Consider the following 22,592-nt stretch of genomic DNA (forward strand, 5'->3'; position numbering starts at 1 on the left):
CCAGGTCTCTACCTAACCCTTACATATCCCAACAAGGAAGGATGGTCCAGGGGATAGGGCACTAGCCTGAGACTTGGGAGACGTGGGTTAAATTCCCCGCTCCACCCCAGCCTCCCGGTGTGACCTTGGGCAAACCAGGCCGTTGGCCTCTCTGTGCCTCAGTTTCCCCACCAGTAAGAGAACTGCCCGACTCAGAAGGGTGTTAACGCAGGAAAGGATGTGGGGTGCCCAGACGCTACAGTGACGGGGGACCACACAAGCCTCTAATCTAGAGCCAGACACGGGCCCTCAGGGGATGCATTAGATGAAACCCTTGCTCCTGCCACAGCCCCCTGGACTCGGGGGGAGGCGGGGAGGGCAAGATGTCCTGACTGTAGAGGGGCCGCAGTCCCGACATCCAGGGCTTCGTCTTACCCGGGCGCCTCGGTACCTCCCGCTTTCCCCCCCTAGCTCGCTGGTCACCTAGTACGCGAGCTGGGCCCCCTCGGCAAACCCGGCCCCGGCCGGCCTGCGGGCAAACGGACCCCCGGCGCGGGCAGGGCTGGCCGGGGGGCGGCGGGAGCGAGGCCGCCGCAGCCGGCTCCCCGCCCACACGTGCCCCGGGGCCCGGACCCTCCCCCGGGGCCGCTGGGCGGGGCTCGGGCCGCCTTCCCGCGGCTGCCGCGTCTCCTCAGCGCCAGGATGCTGCGTGCGGCCGCGCTGGGCTCCCGGCTGTGGGGCCGGGCGGCTCCGGCCCAGCTCGGCAGCCGCTTCTCGGCCGCCGCCTCCGCGGTCCCCGCCCCCAACCCCCGCCCGGAGGTTGCCTACAACAAGGTAGGGGGGGCCCGGGCCCGGCTTCTCTGCAGCCCCCGGGCGGGCGGGCGGCCGGACGGGAGCCCTGCAGCCGCCAGCGGCCGGGCTGACCCGCCCCCTCCAGCCCCGGGGGCTGCAGCCGCCGCTGCGAGCCGGGGCTGGCGGGGCCCCGGGGCGGACGCAGCGCCGGGCTGGGCGCCAGCGGCCCCCCCCCGGCACCTGAGCGGAGCCCCTGGCCCTGCGGTCCGCGGCCAGAGGTCGGGCTGGGGGCTGGCCGAGCACGGAGGCCGCTGGGGCCGGCCCTGCGCCCCGGGAGTCCCCGCTGCGAGAGCCTCGGCACCAGCGGCCGCTGCCCCGCCGCCCCGGGGGGCCTTTCTCGCCTCCCTGCGAGCCCGCCCCGGGCCCCCGGTGCCATGCTGGGGCGGAGCGCGCTGGTCTCGTGCTTAGAGCACGGCCCCGAGAGGTTTCAGAGGAGCAGCCCTGTGAGTCTGTATCCGCAGAAAGAGCAGGAGGACTTGGGGCACCTTTGGAGACTAGCCACTTTATTAGAGCATAAGCTTTCCGGAGCGACAGCTCACTTCCTCGGATGCATGCAGTGGACCATCAAACCGCCCTTCGAAGTTGTTTGCCCTCCTGTGACTTGGCCCTTATGGCAAACCCAGCTCAGTTGGTAGCGTATCCAACGCTTACTCTGAGGGTCCAGGTTTCATATCCTTGGTCAGGCAGAGTCCGCCTCTCCAGCTGTTTCATGCGCCTATAGCTAAGAAAGTTGGGTCTGGAGAATCCTCTATGGCAGCGGTAAACGGTGTACTCAAAAGTTGCCAGGAAGTGGCGCGACTATATGACCAACCCTCTAATAAAAAGGTTTCAGAGTAGCAGCCGTGTTAGTCTGTATTCGCAAAAAGAAAAGGAGGACTTGTGGCACCTTAGAGACTAACCAATTTATTTGAGCGTAAGCTTTCGTGAGCTACAGCTCACTTCATCGGATGCATACCGTGGAAAATACAGTGGGGAGATTTATATACATAGAGAACGTGAAACAATGGGTGTTACCATACACACTATAATGAGACTAACCAATTTATTTGAGCATAAGCATCCGATGAAGTGAGCTGTAGCTCACGAAAGCTCATGCTCAAATAAATTGGTTAGTCTCTAAGGTGCCACAAGTCCTCCTGTTCTTTTTGGGAATACAGACTAACACGGCTGTTACTCTGAAACTATAATGAGAGTGATCACTTAAGGTGCCACAAGTACTCCTTTTCTTTTCACTTAAGGTGAGCTATTACCAGCAGGAGAGCGGGGGGGGGGGGGGAACGGGGGACGACCTTTTGTAGTGATAATCAAGGTGGACCATTTCCAACAGTTGTCAAGAATGTCGGGGGGGGGGAGATAAACATGGGAAATAGTTTTACTTTGTGTAATGACCCATTCATTCCCCGTCTCTATTCAAGCCTAAGTTAATTGTATCCAGTTTGCAAATAAAAAGAGTCCTCAGAAATGTTCCATCTTTTGCAGTCAGGCTGCCTGTCCGCTCTGCAAGCAACGGATTTGCTGCGTTTTGTCCTGTGCTGCAATGAGCCTGCTGTCACTGCTGCTTTATTGTGGGGGTGGTTTTTAAAGTAAAAACAATGCCATGGTAGTGGCCTGGCATTTGCAATCTGCATCGTGGTGTGCTGAGGGTGGAACAAATTTGCAAGTCCCTGAATGCTCAGTTCCCAAAGTGCTACAAGTGGAGGGTTATATAATAGTTCGCTTGCCTCTGTGACCTGTCGTCTACAAAGGGTTGTGCAAATACCAAGTGCAAAGCAAACTGAAATCTGCCTCCTGTAGCAGGGACAAAGTCCAAAATAATCTCTCTTTGCATGGTGCTGGAAAGACTGTGCCACACAGAGCTAGGATGACAGTACAGCACTGTAGATTAACCGCTGAAGTGAGCTGTAGCTCACAAAAGCTCATGCTCAAATAAATTGGTTAGTCTCTAAGGTGCCACAAGTACTCCTTTTCTTTTTTCTCTGAAACTGCTTATTCTTCATGGATTAAGCTTGCTTACCAAGGCACCTGTATTTGATCACCATGTGTACATAAACGGGCACTGCCAAACCTCATTTAAAAAGCTTCCCTACCTGCTTTCTTAACACGTGAGATTAGGTTAAACTACATTAATGCTGAAGTTTGACTTTTTATAACGAAAGTCAAGTCACTCTTGGGTTCTCATGTACGAGCCTACAGCTGCAGTGGCTGGGATGTAAATGCGAGGCGAATATAATACAGTCAGAATAATACCACTTCTTTATTGTTGGTGAGCAGGAAGCTGAACAGAACAGGCCTGCAGAGCATTTAAATGCTATGTCTTTTGTTGCAAGACATTCTTTTAAAAAACAAAAAGAACGCATCCCAACTGTTCTTAATACAAGTAATTTAGAGTCTATTGGCCTTCACAAGCAATGCAATCAATTCCTGAATCTGGCCAGTAAAGCAAGTTGTCCTCCTGTGTGTGTGTGTTCTACACTTAATTAGATCATTTGCTGTTACCAGTGCAAATGAACAGAGAGAAAACAAGTCATCATTGGCTAGGATTTAGCATGCAACCTGGGTATGTTTTGCCTAGACTATCTTCTACTCTTCCTTCAGTGTTATCTCAGGGAATGCTGTTTGGTCAGCTCTAATGATGAAAAATGAAATGTGAGGAGGTCCTGGACAAGTACATCTTACAACTGTTACATCACTGCTTTTGAATAACAACTGTAGATGAATCAGTTGCTTCTGTGGGGAATTAGCTTGCTTTCGCTGACTGTGCAACGTGGCTCTGATAAAAGGGCTGGGGTCTTTGCACTGAGACTTTGCTTTGGGTGCCTGCGTTTGGCTTCTGAAAGACCTCTCACCTCAGTTAATGTGACAGCTATGCTAGGGTTGAGTCTCTCATGCAAACTATATCCCGTGTCGCTCTGACAAAGCTACAGTACCAACAGAGAGAAACTGAACTTTCTTTTTTTTAAAAAGACAAAAATTTTACAGCTCCTCAAATCAGGGACTGTCTGGAATAGTTTCAGGTTTCAGAGTAGCAGCCGTGTTAGTCTGTATTCTGCATCCGATGAAGTGAGCTGTAGCTCACGAAAGCTCATGCTCAAATAAATTGGTTAGTCTCTAAGGTGCCACAAGTCCTCCTGTTCTTTCTGGAATAGTTTGTGGCCCTAGCGCCTAGCACAATGCAGCCAGGCTCCTGAGTGGGGCTTTTGTATAATGCTCCCATCAGAATAGCAAACCAATGTCTAGAAAAGACATGAAGCTAGACTGGATGAGGCAGAAACTGACCACAGTGGGTCCGACTTGGTTGTTCCAGATAGCAGGAGCTGCAGAGAAAAATCTTGCCCTAGTGATGGGGAGACTGTGTGAAGGGACAGCAGTAGCCATTGCTAACTGAGCAGTGAGGGGGAATTGAGAGACTTCAGTGATTTACACCAGTAAATACATCCTGACACCTTCCTAAATGAAGGCTGTAATTCCTGAATCTGGCAACCTACTGAAGCACCAAGGTGCCAGTTTGCTTTATAATGTCATTAGGAGTTGCATGAATATGTCCTCAATGGCTAAAACACTGAGTCTGTGTTTAAGACGGCTTCTTCTCTAGTTCATGCGAGGGGCGGAGGCAGGATTTTGTATGGAAAAATTGTTTATAAACTAAGGCCTAATGGCACTGAGTCTGCAGATCAAGATCCAAGGAACCAGCTCTGAAGTGCATTGCAAACTGGCAAGTGTGGGAAATGCAATGGAGCGGGAGGAGTGTTGTATCCTTGCTTAAAACAGCATACAGCTGCCAAACTCTGATGTTAAGCATCTAAACAAACTAGGCAGTTGCGATTAGAGCACGTGTAAAAAGCCCTGATCAGGAGCGGGGTTCTATTGTGTTACCTGTGTTTATTATACTTGCTGTACGAGCAGCAGGGTGGATTTGATTTAAATCACTAGTCAGGAAGACACGATTTAATCATGATTTTCTACATAAAAAGTGCATTCTTGTTGGTTATCATCATCTTAATACATATTCTTCACAACTCGGAGATAGATGTAGATTTCATTTTTAGAAGGTACATACTATAGATTTTTAAACAGTGATTTATTTTGAAAACTTTTTCAGATTAGTTTTACAGCTATATCAGAAAATGAATGATTGTTTGGTTATTTCGTTTACAAAAGGTAATTGAAGCTGATATTTATGAAGTCATTGGGAGGTGAACTTTCTCCAATTTAACAGGTTAATCATTAATATTTGGAGGATTTTCTTGCTGTATTAGGAGGAGAATGTCACCAGACATACATTTAAATTGTTTTATTTAACTAAAGCAACAATATTATGGAGTCTGGATTTTTTTATTCAACAGCAAACATATAATATTTTAACAAAACAAGCATATGTCCCTCGCTTCTCACATGTATCTCCAGACTTCTTCTCCTTCCTCCTTGTCCAGATCTCTTCTGCCTCCAACAATCTTCTATTCATTGAACTTTTTGAAACTTTGCACTTTTAGAGAGATGTAAGCGATTGACTCTGTGTACACAAATTTGCAGAGGATCAATAGAGTTGAGGTCTGTTATTTCTCACCTGTATAAATTATTTATTTATTTATTTAAAAACATTTATGTTGTTAACAAGCATGTTACCTCTGGAGAGACAAATCCACAGTTTGAGAACTGCAAAACTAAGCATCTCTGATGGTATCTTCTAGACTGAGCACTGAGTCCCATTGGGTGGGTAGATTTATTTAGGTTAATCTTTCTATACAGAATCCAGTGGAACCCATAAAATTGGGTCCCTAATCCATGAACTATTGGAACTCATTTACAAAACTTTTCTTAAACATTACGTGAATATATTGTCTCATGCCATAGAATTAGAATTTATAATCCCTATACCATGATGAGATATCTTTGAGCTATAATGTATCTTAATTAAAACTATCTTTAGATAGGTTTTTTCCTCAAAAAGCATTTTATCAAAAAAATCTGATTTAAATTACAAAAAAATCCAATTTTTTTTTGGTTTTAAATCATTGATTTTTATCCACCCTGATGAGCAGCGTAGACACGGTTCCTGCCCTCTGGACCTTAGTATAATTTGAGACAAGATAGAACAAGTGAGTGTGGGAAACAGGAGGGAGAAGGAGTTGTCTCTTGCTTGTTACACAACATACATAATATGAAGAACCCACATGGACAAATACGCAATGTGCAAGCTCCGTGTAAACCCTGTGGCTCTGGCAGAGGGCTGGTGGCTTCTGAAACACTGAGGAAAGTAATGACTAGACGGAGGGCACACTCCCTATTAAAAGGGGCACGGCCCTATTCCTATACGATACCCAGGGCAGGAGTAATATCATGCCATTGAATAGGTAGCTGTTGCAAAACTTGGTAGCTGCGTTTTGGCCTGGAGGTGTTGATCTGAATGTCACATGGCCTGGATGGAGGAGGACACGCACAACCTAAGGCCCTGCCTTGTGTATATCCTGGAGCCCTGGCTGGGCATAGAATTGTAGGACTGGAAGGAACACACATAAATAAGTTCAATAAGGGTATATTTTGTTGTCTTTCCTGGTGGCTTGTGTCTTGCTCGGGTTGTCGCCTGCCCTCTCCGCTCCTGTTTACTCTAGTTTTACAAAATGTTTAGAACTGGGGGGAGGGAAGGAAGATGCCTTTTTTCAATAAGCAGAAGGTCTTTCCGGTGGGTGCTGTTCCCTCTGCTTGCTAGCTTGTTTCGTCAGGAGGAATGGCCAAGCATGCCCTGGGTCTCTGGCAGAGGTGGCTGGGTGAGATCTGTGCACTGATCTCGTAGAGATACCACACTCATTGTTCTGGTATCCAGGGGCCTGGAGGGGTTCTCTGCCTCACTCCCAAGGGGTATATTTGTGGGCTGGGATGTCTGCAAAATGGTACAGTTGCACAAATGGCTACCTACCATGGCAGAGTCTAGCACAGGGGGGAGTCTGTTGTTATGGGGTCCCAGTGGCTGCAGCTGTGTCTCTTGTGGATCACGCACTGGTCAGATTATCTCCCTAGAATGAGGGGTTTTGATGCTGACCTGACCCGGTGCTTGACTATGGATTCTTCCCTTCCCGCGCAATTTTGCCTGTTTCAAAATGCTGTGAGAGTCGTTGTGTAAGGCTTAATGGCTGCTCCTCAGAAACGTTTTGCAGGTGGCACATGTCTGATGGTTTGTTTTTTTTTTTTTTTAAAAGCCCTGGAGGCCAGTAGCTTTTCTATGACTCTCTAGTGTTTTGCGTGTTAAACATGATGTGTAGAGCCACACACTTAATTTGAACTGCTTAAGGTGCAGAGCTGTGCTTCCGGCTTCCTGGTAAGCCCAGCACCAAACAATAGAGGTTCCAGATTAGATGACTCTCGGGCCTGAATACTGAAGTCTTTCTCTTTTTTTGAATTGCAGATTTTCATAAACAATGAATGGCATGATGCAGTCAGCAAGAAAACCTTCCCTTCTGTCAACCCAGCAACGGGGGAAGTTATCTGCCAGGTTGCTGAGGGAGACAAGGTAAACACTGTCCCTATAAGATCTCTGAGACTGATAGGTATTGACTTACAAAATCATGGCATAAAAAGAGATCATGTGCACGTCTTTTTATAACCCCCGTCCAGAAACATGTTTGCTCTCTGTCCTTTATCCTGCAAGTGCCTGAACTCCATGTTATGGTAAACTGCTACATTTACTGTATATAAAGTGTCAGTGTAGCTTTCCTATTCATTTGGGTTCTCCCCGCCCCAAAAGCACAATAAAACTTTCTCGCTTTGCTTTGCTCTGCTCCTAATCAAAGGTAGGAAGCCAAACAAGCAGTGAGGAAACTTAGCTGTTTATATGGTGCTTTACTATTCTCTGCCGTCTCCCAGAAAAATGGCTGTTTCCCCCCATTTTGAACACTGGGAGACAGGCAGAAAGGGGAAGTAACTCAAGGCCACCACTGAGTAAACATCAGAGCCTGGATTAGAATGGCAGAGGGGTGGTGAAGAACGGGCTGAGCTCCCAGTGTTGTGATCAGTCTTTGCAGAATATTCCTACCCCAGGAAAGGACAGAAGCCAGCACTGGCATGTGCCAGAGGGCTGTGTACGTGACCTAGGTGCTGTAAAACAGGACTGGATGCTTGGAGGGGTCCCAGTGAAATGGAATGGCTGGATGTTTATCAGCAGAATGAAAGGGTCCTGATCACTCCGAGCACCTCGTATTGCAGTAGTGCCTAAGGACCCTGATGTACATATGCATACAGGAACAAAGACTCTTCCAAAGAGCTTATAGTCCAGAAAGACACGAGAAGAATTCTCTCGATTTTTACAAGTAGGGAATCGAGGCACAGAAAGATGAAGTGACTCACCCAAGGTCGCTTGGAGTCCAGGCAGGGCCAAGGATTGATCCCAGATCTCCTGAGTCCCTATTCAGTGCCTTAAGTACAAGGCCAACCTTCCTCTCCAAACTGGTCGATTTACGCTGTTGTCGGAGGAGAGGGAGGAAATCACTTGGATTTCTGCATGCGCTGGTAGTCAGCTTCGTTAGGTTGGTGCGTACACCAAAAATGGGAACTGGCTAGAAACACTAAGCACCATAAAATAGAGAGATACTGGATTCTAAATTGAATCAGCCATGCTAAATCTAAACAAATCCAACTAGAAACTTCAGAAGTCACCCCCCCCTTGCTCTTGTCCTGCGTTGCCAGAGGATCTAAAGTAAATATTAGCCCAGCAGATACTGCCGCTGAAATATGCCTCGGGTAAACATGCTTGGCTTTATCCAGGAAAGCAGCCTTTATGTGGTGATAGTTGTTCAGCCCGTTACACCCATTCTTTTCAAATACAATTTCATAATGTTATCTCTGAACGTAGCATGTAGTGCTGGGAAGGCTACAGCTGCGTTAGCAAACAGTGACTCTGCAAAATCCCTGCAGGCTGGAATCGGACTTCAGCCTGCAGAGAATCGGCTGACAGCAGGGCTGGGTTTTCATGTATGAAAGATGCCTCCTGGTCTGATCAAGGAGACAACAGGCGCTCTCTGGCGTCACTTGGATGGACGTTCTGTTCCCTCCCACAATCCAACGACCTTCTCAGCCAGTGGCTGGCAGCTATTTTGAAGGGGGAGGGTTTATTTTAGTTGCATGAAGTTTGTGAATTATCCACTGTAACGCCAGTGTTTGGCAGTGCTGATGGGGGATTATCCAACTCCTGGGGATGGGACCCACCACTCCCTTCAACTGAGCCAAAGGGGGGAAATCCGAACAGGCTAGCACCTACCCCCCTAGTGCCAGAGCAGTCCCCTCCTGTAGTCCAAGACACTGGCGTAGGGGACCATCTCTCCTTCCAGCGAGAGCGAAGGTGGCCAGACTGCGTGGCTGCTGGCTCCTGAGCGTCAGCACTTCCGCCAACGAGGCCTTGCCCAGTACCTCTCTGCATTAGGGCAGAGGAAGGATCCCATTTTCCAGGCTAATACACGGATGTGATGAGGCACACAGGGTTTTGTCCCCCTCCCTATGCCATGACTTGGAGTATGACGCTGCAACGCACAGCACTCAGCCTCCCACCGCCCTGGGAGACGGGTCAGTGTTAACCCCAAGGCGAACGTCAGGGGACTAACCTGGCACAGGGACCTAGTGTAGAAACCAAGTGTACAGCTTAGAGCATGTGCTGGGGACCCAGAAAGTCCTGACTCCTAGTGCACGCTGCACTGCAGCTTCCTCTGTCTTTCTCCTGGGCCACTTCTCCCCAACCCCTCTAATTTATTTGTCCCTCTGAGTACAGCCTCTTCCATTCAACCTCAGATAGGCGGTGGGGGCGGGGAGCGCTGTCCACTCAGCCTCTCTGTCTGGTTTCCTCCTCAGGCGGATGTGGACAAGGCCGTGCAGGCGGCCAAGGCGGCCTTCCAGCTGGGCTCACCTTGGAGACGGATGGACGCCTCTCACCGGGGGAAGCTGCTGCTCCGCCTCGCCGACCTGATTGAGAGAGATCGGGCCTACCTGGCCGTGCGTATCGCGCTCCCTGGATGTACTGTCCGGCCTCCCTGGGGTGGTGCAGTCTAATAAAGCTGTCTGCTGGGCACTGCCGGTCTGGTTCAGCTGGGTATGGGAGGGATTCTGGCAGTGTCGCCAGAGGTGGATACGGCCGTCTTAGGGGGAGGGGAGCTCACTTGGCTGCATGTGTAAAAGGGAGCTGCCAAGTCAGGTGGGAGGAGCTGGCTGTAGCTCCTGCATTAATGGCAGCTCTGTGGGGTACGAAGGGTAAACAAGCCACTCCTCGTGTCCGGCAACCCATTCCTGCAGTCAGAGCAAAGGAAGGACCCGACTTGTTCCTGTCCGCAGTGGCTACGGCCCAGGCTTGGAACCCTCTGAACTGGCAGATGCCGGAGGCTCTTTCTCCACCTTGACTGAGTGCTCTGAGCATGGAGCAGGTGTGACTTCTGCTAGAAGGGCCTTGCAGCGTATTGGCCAGTCCTGCTTTTGCCTTGTTCTGAATCTTGCACTGTCAAAGACCAGGGAGCGAGCCTGGTTTCACTGAGAGCAGACTTTCCCTCTAAGAGTCTCCCTGAGTGAAGCCTCGCGCATACTGCTGTTAGTGTGATACACACTGAAACAAAACCATCTAGCCCAGCCAAGAGCCCGCAGTCCCATTGCTTCCCCTGCCTACTGCTCACAGGCATGATGATATTGATCACGACTACACCGCTCTGTCTCATTAGTGGGGAAGGGAATAACTGAATGTCCAGACTCTGTCCTTTGGAGTGTCTGATGGTCTGACAGCTCCGTGTGCTGCAGCAGGGGGTGATCCAAGCTCAGGTCTTCAGCCTGGAGTCTGGAATAGCTGTGGGGTCTGTATACTCTGCCCTAGGAGAGGGGAGAAGAGGACCTTGCATCAGTCCCTTTCACGCTCCAAAAGAGCCATAGCCTATGCAAGGAAGGAGTGGGAGGGAGTCTTTGCAGTGTCGGGCATTTGGGGCTAGGTAGGAAGAGCTAAATGCGGAACTTGTCCAAAGAGCAAACCCAGAGTCAGGCTCACCGTGGGCTGTGGTTGGGAGTCGGTGCTGGGACTATCCAAATATGAGTTTGTAACTCTCTTTGTAGGAGCTGGAAACTCTGGATAATGGCAAACCGTACTCCATTGCCTACTTAGTGGATCTGGACATGGTAACCAAATGCATCAGGTAGGAGTTTGTTTACTTCATGCAACAAGGAGAGCAAATCAGTGTGAAGTGCTATGAAGTCTGGCATTCAGCTTATCTGTGGTAGCTGGAGATCTGCAAATGTTGCTGTGTGGGGGAATTCCTGTCTGGGTGCTGCTGTAATTTGAGCATGCTAACTGGTTAGACTTGATCTGACCTGATGGCAGCCTGTGTCCCATCCTGTTGGCCTGCGGCAGGGCGAAATGCACCCCGAGCCAGTGACTCTCACTTTTAATCAGTTCAGCCAGGCTAGTGCAGTCAGCTGCTTCCTCAGTATGGCCCTGGAATGCGTATCTCCAAATCCTGCCTTCCTAAAGCCACATACCAACCCTGAAAGATGCTATTGGCAAATCTGAGCCCTCTGAACTTGTTAAACCCATCGTGAAGGGTAATGGGCCGCTGTGAGTCCTGGAAGGACCCAAACAATCTGTTTCTGCTGTTTGTATTCAATTTGCTGTCTGTAAAGTGAGGAAAACACCAACCTGTGAGTCTGGTGTCTGAAGATGGGCCAGTGTTCAGGTGCTGGCTAGAGGCTGGGTGGAGGCTTCCTGTGATGAGTATTTTACACTGGCAGAATCCTGTCCTTGGGGCGTGTCCAGTTTTGAGCTGAACTTAGCTCAGCGGCTTAGCTCAGCGGAATGCGTGTGGCTAAAAGTAGCTGTGCCAGATGCTCATGAAATCATTAGCCGAGGAACACACAACCTTCTCTGCCAGCCCTCACTGTGATGATAAAGAACCAAGGAATGCCAGTGATCTTTTACTTGCCTATCAAAAAAAACAAAAAACATGCTGGACTATTGGGTTACATAGTCACATAGGTGGGCACTCCATCCTGGGAGCTAAAAAAGCCTGTACCCAGTGAAGCTTGCAATGAGAACTGAGCTTAGACTGCTTTGAAGGGGCTCTCACTCAACCCTAACGCACTGTATATTTTAAAAAAAAAAATTATTTCAGGTGACCTGAGCCTCTTAGCAATGTTGTGGCTTTCCATTCAGGTCCCTTTTAAAATCAGTGTTTGAGACACGTTCTTCTTTGAGTCGTGGTCCCGAAATGTATCCCAAATGTGGGGACTTATGTGCGCCATGTGCTGGAGCCAGGAGATTTTTTTGTAGCAGAGTCTGTTGACCCACATGTGCGTCATGCGTCACCTCGTGTCTCAGGCAAGGTTATATTTGGTCATGCGGGGTGATGCCTCTGTAGTTCCCTCTTACTGCTGTAGGGTCAGAGTCTGAATCCCTGCCTGAGATGTCAAAAAAAGTTAACTCTTATTCCTAAGTGGGAGACTTGTTGTCCTAAACCAGTGACTAAAACCATGTAATTGTCAGGTACTACGCTGGCTGGGCTGACAAATGTCATGGAAAAACCATTCCCGTAGATGGAGACTTCTTCAGTTACACAAGACATGAGCCAGTAGGGATCTGTGGACAGATCATCCCGGTAAGTAAAATGTATCGTGGGCCTACAGAAATGCACCTTGGCAGAGAGAATAACATTAAAATGCAAGTTTCTGGCCTCTGCTAAGCATGATTTCCCTTTTAATACTGAGGGAAATTATGCTTGTAGCCCTTTACATTGCTCTGGCAGTGATGAAGCAAACTTGATGTAATTGTCAATCACACTCTGTGCATCCAGCTGTGAATGACAGAATTCTAACCCTCTTTACCGCAAGTACTTCATTTACACTTATAGCTCAGATCTGATGCAACTTCATTTGTATCTAGTCTTATTTCTATGAATTGCTGTGGACATAAAATAGTGTGTAAATATTACCTTGTTAGAGATCAGACATGGTTGTGATACACTGTGCTTGTGTGTCTACTAATAAGCAGGAATTGGATATAAACCTTTAATTCTGGAATCTTAATCTGTTAGCGAGTTTAGCATGAACTTTTTCAGAAGCAAGCTCTTGCAGACACTCCGCTATCAATGTTTCAAACCAACTTGTGAGCAATTAGAAGAGGCCTGGTTGCCAACAGTTAAGGTTCTAACTTTCAAGTTAGACGTAACCTGTGTAAATAGACATCCCCCAAAATATGTCACTCCTTTAAAAATAGCATATCTTGAGAGGCAGAGACCCAGCTCTTCACTCTATCTACTAGTCTCTTCTGTTTTTGTTCCTAACTATTTGATAGACTCCAGAAGTGAGTGAACAGCTCTCCTGTTCAGTCAGCTCTAGCTATGGGAAATTAATCTTCTGTTTCCTGGCCCCCATCAGATGAGCCATGCAGGTGCTTGCAGTTAATGCTGCATCCTTGTCAAGTATATCCCAGGAAGGATGGCCTTGAGGTTTCTGCACTTGACTGGGATGTGGAGTTTGGGGTTTGGTTCTTAGCACTGCTACAGACAGTGTGACCTTGGCCAATTTGCTTAATCTGTGGCTCCACTCCACATCTGTAAATGGGAATAACATTCTTCTACCTCACTGGGGTGTTGAGACTAAACTCATCCATTTGTGAGATGCCTGGATCCTGTGGTGGGGTGTGATGACATATTAATAAGTAATGAAATGAATAAAAACTTCTGAGAGACAAGGCCAGAGGTCAGACCCAGAATGTAGAATCATTTAAGTAAATTTTCAGGAAGGTGTTTTAAGTGTCAATGAAAAGGCTTTCACCTTTTTTGCATCAAAATTTAAACTTCTCCAGTTCCCTCTTACCAGCGCATGAACCAAGGGCTGGGATAGCAAAAGGAGAACCACAAATTTATAATCCAGGGTGTTAGTAAAACAGGGAGACACGTACAGGGTTGGATCCACAGCTGGTGAAAGTGACTTCAGTGGAGATGAACCAACTACAGAAGCTGGGGATCTGTCAGACCCTCATTCATCTCTCCAATGAATTCAAATGGAGAGTCAGTGTTTTCAAATGTAGCCAAGAAGGTTTCCTTGTGTCTTGCAGTGGAATTTCCCACTCCTGATGCAGGCGTGGAAAATCGGGCCTGCCTTGGCCACCGGGAATGTGGTTGTGATGAAAGTGGCTGAGCAAACACCCCTGACAGCTCTTTATGTGGCCAGTCTGATCAAAGAGGTGAGAGAAGGAGCTGGTTCTGACTCAACCTCCCACTTGTACTTCTATCTGTACTTCTATCTGGTTGTGCAATGTGCTGTGACCACACGGCAACACAAAGAATGGGTTACAGGAACCCGTATGAGGTGGGCGAGGGGGGGGGAGGGGGAAGAGGGCGTGGTGGTGGTGGAGGAACAGCCAGAGCAAAAAGTTGCCATGGCCAAAGAGGAAAGATGTGTGTTTTTTTTGTTTTTTGTGATGACATATTAATAAGTGATGTGATGACATATTAATAAGTAATGAAATGAATAAAAACTTCTGAGAGACAAGGCCAGAGGTCAGACCCAGAATGTAGAATCATTTAAGTAAATTTTCAGGAAGGTGTTTTAAGTGTCAATGAAAAGGCTTTCACCTTTTTTGCATCAAAATTTAAACTTCTCCAGTTCCCTCTTACCAGCGCATGAACCAAGGGCTGGGATAGCAAAAGGAGAACCACAAATTTATAATCCAGGGTGTTAGTAAAACAGGGAGTAAGTTTAAGTAAGCTTTTTAAGTATTTTAAGCATTTAAGTAAGTTTTTTTTGTTTTTTTTGTTTTTTTTAACGAATTCCAGCATCTAGACTAACCAGATGTCATTCCTGTCCCTGCCCTTCTCCCTGGCAGATACAGGAGTTTCTGCTTTTGAATGGGGATGGAGTTTTCAATGAACTTCAGTGGGCTAACTAACCAAAACGAACTTAAATGAATGCTGCCCCTTTAAGTTAGTCAGAGGTCACCTAAGCTGGCAATCTGGCTTTAAGATACTGGAGGCAGGTGTCTGTGGTCTAGCAAAGTCCTAAGAAGGCTGCAGCCTGGAGGATGTGAGTGAAGTGGAAAGGAGTCCTGTTTCTTTTGTGGGGCAGGGTATTGGAGGTTGGTCTGACTGACAGGGCTACGGATCCTCTTTAGCTGTAAAGGGAATAATAAAGTAACATCAGTTTTCTTTGGCTGGTGAACTTACAGGCTGGATTCCCACCAGGGGTGGTTAATATTGTTCCCGGCTATGGGTCCACTGCAGGGGCTGCCATAGCGTCCCACATGGAAGTAGATAAAGTGGCCTTCACTGGCTCCACTGAGGTAAGACACGGCATGTCTGTATCCCTGTCAACTGTCTCGTGTGGGTGGCCTGTGTAAAATTTATGTTCTGTACCAAACACTAAAAAACTGTTTTGCCTTCCTTTTAAAAACGCAGCTGTCTTTAACCAGCAGGACTGATTTGTAACAACACTAAGCCTTACTCTGTTCAGGTGGTCTTTTTGGAATGGTTCTTCTTAAAGAAGATTGCCTTTGGGCCGCTTCTTTGTAGGTGAAGTTTAATCTCTGTGCAGACTTCAATGATTCAGCTAAAATGCAGACAATGAAGGGATTACAAGGAAACTGCTGACAGATATCTAACACCAGTAACCCGGCCAGGTGACGCAATAAGCTCTAGCAGCTGCTGAAATATCTAGATTTTAAATTCTGTCTGTCTCTCTCTCTCTCTAAAATCAAATCCACCCAAGCTGTACATCTGTGTCCAGCTCTGCTTGGTCAGAGGTTCTGATATCTGACATTACTGTTGATTTTTGTTACTGCCTAGACTTCCCTAATGAAATCAGAATGGAGTACAACAACATGGCTTCCTTTCTTACCTACAGTGTATGTCCTTGCACCAGCTGCTTGAAAAGCATTAGGACAAAATCAGACCCTTCACTGCAATGTCCGAGGGCATCAGAGTAACACAGAGCAGCTATTAGAGTTGCTTAGTACAGTGGTTCATAAACTTTTTAGTAAGGTGACCCACCAACTGTATTTTTTTTTTTTTTTTTTTTGTGACCCACCCAGGGTCGAAATTTCACAGGGGAATCACAGGCCAACATCCTTCACCACTGCCGTCACCTCCTCCTCGCCCCACCAAGGAGGCTCTGATCTCCAACAGCAGCACCTTCTTTCCTGGCACCACAACCCTAATCCCAGGCCAGAGGGAGAGGGGGACAGGTGTTTGGTTTGAAGTGTGAGCCGGCCCCCCACTTACCCTGCAGCGACAGCTCCTGTTCCCAGGGGGCTGGGTCCAGCTTCTCGCTCTGGGCGTTGTGGTGCATGGGTTGAAGTGCCATTCACTCAGATTTGGCCCGGCCACCCCCTCCATTGTGACAGAAGCTGCTGCTGTGGGGTGAGTGCACAGCAGGCTTGCTCTCTAGCCCCCCACCTCCCAGGGCCTTCATAACCCACATGGAACCTTCCGTCCACTAACCATTTGGGAAACACTAGCTGAGAGGTGTTTAGTTCCTAATCTTGATTCTGCTCCTTCCGATACAGGTTGGGCATCTGATCCAGAAGGCTGCAGCAGAGAGTAACCTGAAGAGAGTGACGCTGGAGCTTGGAGGGAAGAGCCCAAATATCATCATGTCTGATGCCGACAGTAAGCACTGACTCACTGCAGTGTTTGAATTGTAGCTCTCGGGATGGCTTTTTGCAGCCAGGATTTGGGAAGGGCTGGAAGGTTCTGACAGTGATTCCCACAAAAGCTCCTATACCGAGGGATTCTCTGGACTCCTGTTGATGGCGCCACCTAGCTAGTGTCCTACAGAGTGCACGGTGCATCTTGGGAGGAGTATCTTACACACAATGAGGCCGCCAAAATGGTGTATCAGCATTTCCTCACAAAACAATAGAGGGCATGGGTGGGGATGGGGGAACTAATTTACCCACAGATTACACTTTTTTTGTTTTTTTCCTGCATACCTCACATCCTTTACTCATTCTTCTGGGCTCTATTTCATTATCTTCTGTATCTAGTAGTGTTTCCTCCCATTCTTTCCTCCATTAAGTTTTGCTTCACTGCTGTGCCTGCCTCTTTCTAACCTCTTGCATTTTTTCTTTGTTCTCTCTCCTATTTCTCATGTGTGTGTGCACACCTCTCACTTGAGCCAAAAAAATGGCACACACTAAGTGGTGGTGGGGGAAGGAAATTTTGCTGGATCCAAAACAACTTTTCAGATTTGGTTAATTTCTAATGGACACTGCAGTTTGGGTAGAATCTGATCTAAATAAAGACTTATTCAGCATGTAGACCCACATTCACAATCTTCTATATGAAGTGACTGAGTGGACTGGAGTTCATAGCTCTGACATTCCTGCTGCTGGCATGAGGAAGATTCTCCCCTAAGCCATCTGTTGAGTTTTTGCCATCTCTTTCCTAGTGGACTGGGCTGTTGAGCAAGCCCACTTTGCCCTATTCTTCAACCAAGGCCAGTGCTGCTGTGCTGGATCCCGGACGTATGTCCAAGAAGATGTATATCATGAGTTCGTAGAGAGAAGCATTGAGAGAGCCAAGTCCAGGGTGGTTGGAAATCCGTTTGACTCTCAAACTGAACAGGGACCTCAGGTGAGAGCATGAAGCTTCAGTTTTCCTTCTCTTGAGATGCTACTTGATTGTGCATTGAAACCTGGGACTGTATCCATGAACCAGTAGGCTAAAAGATACTTGGCACTCATATGCCTAACTTGCATTAACCTTTGCCCGTTGTCTAAATGAAATGGGGATGAATGAACTGACTTAAATAATCACTTTGACCTCAAAATACTCCATGTGAAACGATTAGATACAGCAAGTTCTGCCCTTGCAGACTGGCTTAGGAATCTGTCTAAACGCAGCATTGTTGTTCTATTAATGCCTTCCTAACTCCATGTAAAGAACTGGTGTATATAGACCAGAATGTGGTAGAATCCTTTTCTCCCTCCATAAGGATCAAACTAGTCTTTTTTGATCATAGGTAGATGAAGAGCAGTTTAAGAAGATCCTTGGCTACATCAGCACTGGGAAGCAGGAAGGAGCCAAACTGCTCTGTGGTGGCAATCCTGCTGCAGACAGGGGCTATTTCATCCAGCCGACCATCTTTGGAGATGTGCAGGACAACATGACCATTGCTACAGAGGAGGTCAGAACAACTGATTTGTAAATCTTTCTTTTCTCTAACTTTCTGCCAAGTGTCTTCTTTCTTTTTTCTCTCTTGATGCTAGGGACTACAAGTACCAGAATTCCATAGATTGTTATCTGAACTCTAACTCTTGCTAGAATCAGATGAAAAATGGACAAGCCATCATCCAGAAATGTTTTTCATTTAGATTTTTAAGGATAGAAGGGACCAGTGTGATAATTTAGTCTGACTTCCTGCATAATACAGGCCAGAGAACCTCACCTAGTAGTTTCTGCGTCAAGCCTGTAATTTTTGTTGGCGCTATAGGCTAGGCCATGGGGTTTTTTTATATGCTCTGTTTTGATTTCATAGATATTTGGGCCAGTCATGCAGATCTTGAAGTTCAAAACCATTGAGGAAGTCATTGAGAGAGCAAATAACTCCAAGTATGGTCTGGCAGCAGCAGTCTTCACAAAAGATCTTGACAAAGCAAACTACGTGTCCCAGGCATTGCGGGCTGGAACTGTCTGGTAAGAGTCTACACACAGGATCTCTATTGCCAAATCCTTCCCCTGAGTTTTTAAAAGCTGTGGCTTTCTCATTCAAGCGGCTTCCTTCATTCAATATATAAACTGTGTTTTATTACACACCTCAGTGCAGGTACAAAACTAAAACCAAACCAAAATGTCAAAAGTCTCAAACTCTAATAAAATCCCCAACCTTCTCTGGCAAAATCTGTCCAAAGAGATGAGCACTGAAGAGTAGACAGAGGCTTGGTGGGTGGGATGGAAGAACAGGCTCCAGCATTAGGTCAGAAGATACAACGCGCGGGAACCTTGCCAACTCCCAGCCCTTTACCACTTGAATTTAGAAGCTGTTAGGTCAGCAGAGGGGTTTGTGCTGTCTTGGCTGCTGCAGCAGAATACAAAAAGAGAGGTGTGTCTAAGGTAGTCAGGGCTTTTAGTATATAGCTCAAAACATCTTGAACTTTACTGTAGAAACAAACTGGAATCTAGTGAAAACTCTGGAACACCAGCATCTTGCGTTCCCTTCCAGAAATGGTATGCAGTAAACAGGTAGTCAGTACTTAAAGGTGGCCAGATAGGGGCAGCCTTGGCGCTTGGTGTGCTGACAGGTGGGAGACCTGAACTGGATTCCTGACCCTGTCTTGCTCCCTGGATCAGTGGGGATGAGGTTAGTACTCAGCCAGCAGAGGAGCGATTGTTGTACCTTATTTCCACCACCCTGCCCCCCCCCCCATCCTTCCCGCCTGACTCTCTGATGGATGCTGAACTGTGCCTCCTCTGGATCTGCTTGGCCAAAAGGGTGGGGTGTGGGAGAGAATCCTTGTAGATGTGAACTACTTGCTGTAACTGAATCTGAGGAAATGTTCATCCCTTAATCATGGAGACTTTCATGGAAAGTCCTTGGCACTGTAGATGCTCTAGAGCGACAAACTACTTCTAAGGTTTGGTTTCCATTCCAGGATAAACTGTTATGATGTGTTTGGCGCTCAGGCCCCATTTGGTGGGTACAAAGCATCTGGGAATGGGCGAGAGTTGGGGGAATATGGCCTGGAGGCATATACAGAAGTGAAAACTGTGAGTATCAATGTGTTTGTGCCAGGGGAAAACACTAGAGGTATGGGCTTTGTACCGTTTGACACAAGACTGCCAGAAGAAGGAAGTTGGCCCTCAGCATTCAGTGTCACGAACTGTCGTCTTTTCATTTAACACTTTACATTTTAATTCTTGTAGATCTGAACTTTATGCTTCTAAAATGACAAAACTTGTGGCACTTGTTTAGCATGTTTCATTAGAGAATGCCAGAGCACTTCATAATTGATAAACAAGCTTCACTACCTATGTGAGGTGGGACAGCTACCTCCACCTCAGGTTTCCTCACCTGTAAAATGAGGATATGTGAATTGCTCAAAATCTCACAGTGAGGCAGTGGTAAAACTGAGGCATCCTGGGTTCTATTCTAACTTCCAGTTTATTGCCCCACTGAACACTATCTTCAAGAAACCTCTTAAGTATCAGGGGTAGCCGTGTTAGTCTGTGTCCACAAAAATAATGGGGAGTCCAGTGGCACCTTAAAGACTAATAGATTTATTTGAAGAAATATTTGAAAAATTCAAATATTTAGATTTGATTTTTGAAGGAACCTCTTCGAATCCCCCCATTTTAAGTGCATTTGATTGTAAAGAATGAATGGGCTAGTAATGAACTCATTTGAGGAAGGAATTAAGCCTGCATTTCTGAAGAACATGTGCTGCCTACAAGCTTGAATATCAGTAGTGCACTTATAAATGAGCCACTTAATAGCTGGAGTGTAGTTTACTGGAATGGGAGACCTCCAAGCAGTGCTACTTAAATGCCACTCTTCCATCCAAATCAAGATTGAATCCATGCCTTCGCACATGTGATGATACTGGAAGAAAGGAAACGACTAAACTGAAAGTCCAGAAACCTTCCAAAAGTGAGCTCTGTTAGACTGTAAAATTGTGGTAAAAACGCACCACATGGTCCACTTAAAACTAGAATATAGAGGATGAGTGAGCCACAGGGAATAATCAGTAATCGGGGATGACCTAATGTCTGCAATGGGAAGGGAACAAAGTGAATCTTCTAAATAACACTTCAAATATAGGAAACTAACCAACATTCTTCTTTCTAGGTAACAATCAAAGTTCCACAGAAGAACTCTTAAGGGACATGCTAGTTGCTCCATGCATCTGAACCCTTCTATGCAGTTGAAGTTTAACGGAATAAGAACATGGGAAAACCCTTCTTAAAGCAAGCAAAACCTGACGTCCATAAGTGCAAAGTACATGTAACTTTTTTTAATGTTTAAAAAAAAAATTCTTTAGAAAGTGCCTCAGGCAATTTCTTGTTCTCTGCTTGTCTGAAACTTCACTTAGCTTTAACTTTTTTTATACCAAACATAATTCTTTGTGCACAAGTGCTACACATATTTGGATAACCTTGTTTGCATTTATGTCTGAAGAATCTAATGTGCTCTTTTGAAATAATTTGAGTGCTTTGTGAAAATCCCATTACTAGAGACTGCTAATTAATTGCTTATAATTGGCTTGCTACAAAGTTGTTGTCTTTTTTGAAGAGTAAATCTGTTCGGCTGATGTATGAGAGTACTCTCACTGACATATATGAGCAGAATTTGGCCCTCTAACCTACCAGCAGACATTGTGTAACACAGTATCTTCCTAAACTATAGCTACTCTGAATATGACTTTTTTGGTCATCTGAATTACACTTAATCTAGGTAAAGTCTAAGCTTTTTCTCCCAGACCGTGTCATCTTGAAATATCTTCTTATACTGTTTGCCCTTTCATAATAAACATACTGGTGTTTAACCTGCCAGACTATGGTAAGGTTAATCCTTTATTTCAGTTGTCTAGGGTTGGTTATATTCTAAAACTGTTAACCCAAATTAAAGTGCATAGAGAAGCTAATGTTTTCATACACATCAGATACTCAACATATGCTACCAATTTTGATACTAATTTCAGGAATTATGCCTTATCAAGTCCATGAAAAAACAAAGCTATCGCTGTGTCTTGGTTTAACATTAAACTTCAGAAAAACCTCAGTCTACCACCTTTAATGTTCATCTCCATTTTTGGGGAAAAAAAAAATGCTAAAGAATTCAGAGTTCCCTAGCAGAAATATTAGCTTTACTTTGTTCGGATGAGAGGGTAACATACCCTAGCCTTATATTAATCCGTGCTCTAAAAAACTTCAGAATTTCATTACACAGATAGGCTTTTTCTTGTGGTGAAGATTAATACTTCAAACTACATGTAACCTCTATAATGTATTTAGTTTCTTATCTGAGCTAAATGGATGTTCTCCCCCTTTTTAAAAGGGCTGGGGGGAGGAGATACTCTATGGGTGAATGGCATTAGGTTGCTATCTCTAGGACACTAAGCTTTTCTATACTAGGGGAAGTCTGCACCTATGACTGTAACCCCAACCGCTGTTGCTGTTTAACTGAAGCTTGTTCTCAAGAGATATATACACCTTACTTTCCTTCACCGAGGCTACCTGCGCGCCAATTATGCCGATGGCTTTGTGTGATGTGGCCGTGTTTAAGCGAGACACAGTTTGCTTGCAGACATTACCAGTCTTAGTCCCTATGCTCGTAACTGCTGACCTATGCCGGCAGGGGCCCGAGCCCAAGGCACACGCAGCCAGCGCAGGTGTTTCAGCGGCTGCCATGGGGCAGAGCCCCTGTAACAAGCAGAAGGGGACAGGCCACAACTAACGTCTCTTCCGCCTGGGTAAACGGCTCAGGGCTGATCTACCGCAGGGCCGGCCCGGGCCCCGCTCTCCCAGGGGCCTCACGCCGCCGCAGCGAGGGAGGCACGTTCATCACTGGGCCCAGAGAAGCGCGGCCTGGCCCCTCCGCCGGGCTCCCCCAGGGCGGCTGGGGCAGAGCCGGGCCCCGACCCCGGGCCTCTCCACGTCCCGGCCGCCCTGCCTCAGCGCGGTGCGCCGCTGAACGAGCCCCCTCCGCCCCCAACGGCACAGCCTCGGGGAGCCTCTGCGCCGCCACTCGGGCCTCGCATGCGGCGGGGAAGGGGCCGCCTCCGCCCGCGCGGGGCGGGGCGAGCCAGCCCCTACCCGATC

At 47.1% G+C, this 22,592-nt stretch overlaps 1 protein-coding gene across 2 annotated transcripts; it reads left to right on the top strand.

Annotated features, from left to right (window-relative positions):
- The first annotated feature begins 643 nt into the window (after window positions 1–643).
- ALDH2 (aldehyde dehydrogenase 2 family member) lies at window positions 644–21,347 on the top strand. 2 transcript variants are annotated; one of them, XM_077835404.1, is made up of 13 exons: window positions 644–813; window positions 7,232–7,336; window positions 9,664–9,804; window positions 10,900–10,979; window positions 12,323–12,434; window positions 13,895–14,023; window positions 15,005–15,118; window positions 16,340–16,442; window positions 17,224–17,408; window positions 17,797–17,961; window positions 18,313–18,470; window positions 19,427–19,541; window positions 20,620–21,347. In XM_077835404.1, exons 1-13 carry the CDS (start codon window positions 682–684, stop codon window positions 20,650–20,652), a joined length of 1,572 nt encoding a protein of 523 aa, XP_077691530.1. In that variant the 5' UTR covers window positions 644–681; the 3' UTR covers window positions 20,653–21,347. The 2 variants fall into 2 exon arrangements, with proteins under 2 accessions (XP_077691530.1, XP_077691531.1); XM_077835405.1 differs by lacking the exon at window positions 19,427–19,541.
- Window positions 21,348–22,592: the final 1,245 nt, after the last annotated feature.

Source organism: Eretmochelys imbricata, chromosome 15 (assembly GCF_965152235.1).
Source record: "Eretmochelys imbricata isolate rEreImb1 chromosome 15, rEreImb1.hap1, whole genome shotgun sequence".
Lineage (NCBI taxonomy): Eukaryota > Metazoa > Chordata > Testudines > Cheloniidae > Eretmochelys > Eretmochelys imbricata.

What these genes read in the sequence shown, in the direction of transcription:
- ALDH2 (XM_077835404.1), top strand. Translation starts at nt 682, where the DNA reads ATGCTGCGTGCGGCCGCGCTGGGCTCCCGGCTGTGGGGCCGGGCGGCT. An exon ending in ATGGTAACCAAATGCATCAG is followed by an intron (nt 10,980 to 12,322) that starts GTAGGAGTTTGT and finishes TGTAATTGTCAG; the next exon opens with GTACTACGCTGGCTGGGCTG. An exon ending in TTGCGGGCTGGAACTGTCTG is followed by an intron (nt 18,471 to 19,426) that starts GTAAGAGTCTAC and finishes TTTCCATTCCAG; the next exon opens with GATAAACTGTTATGATGTGT.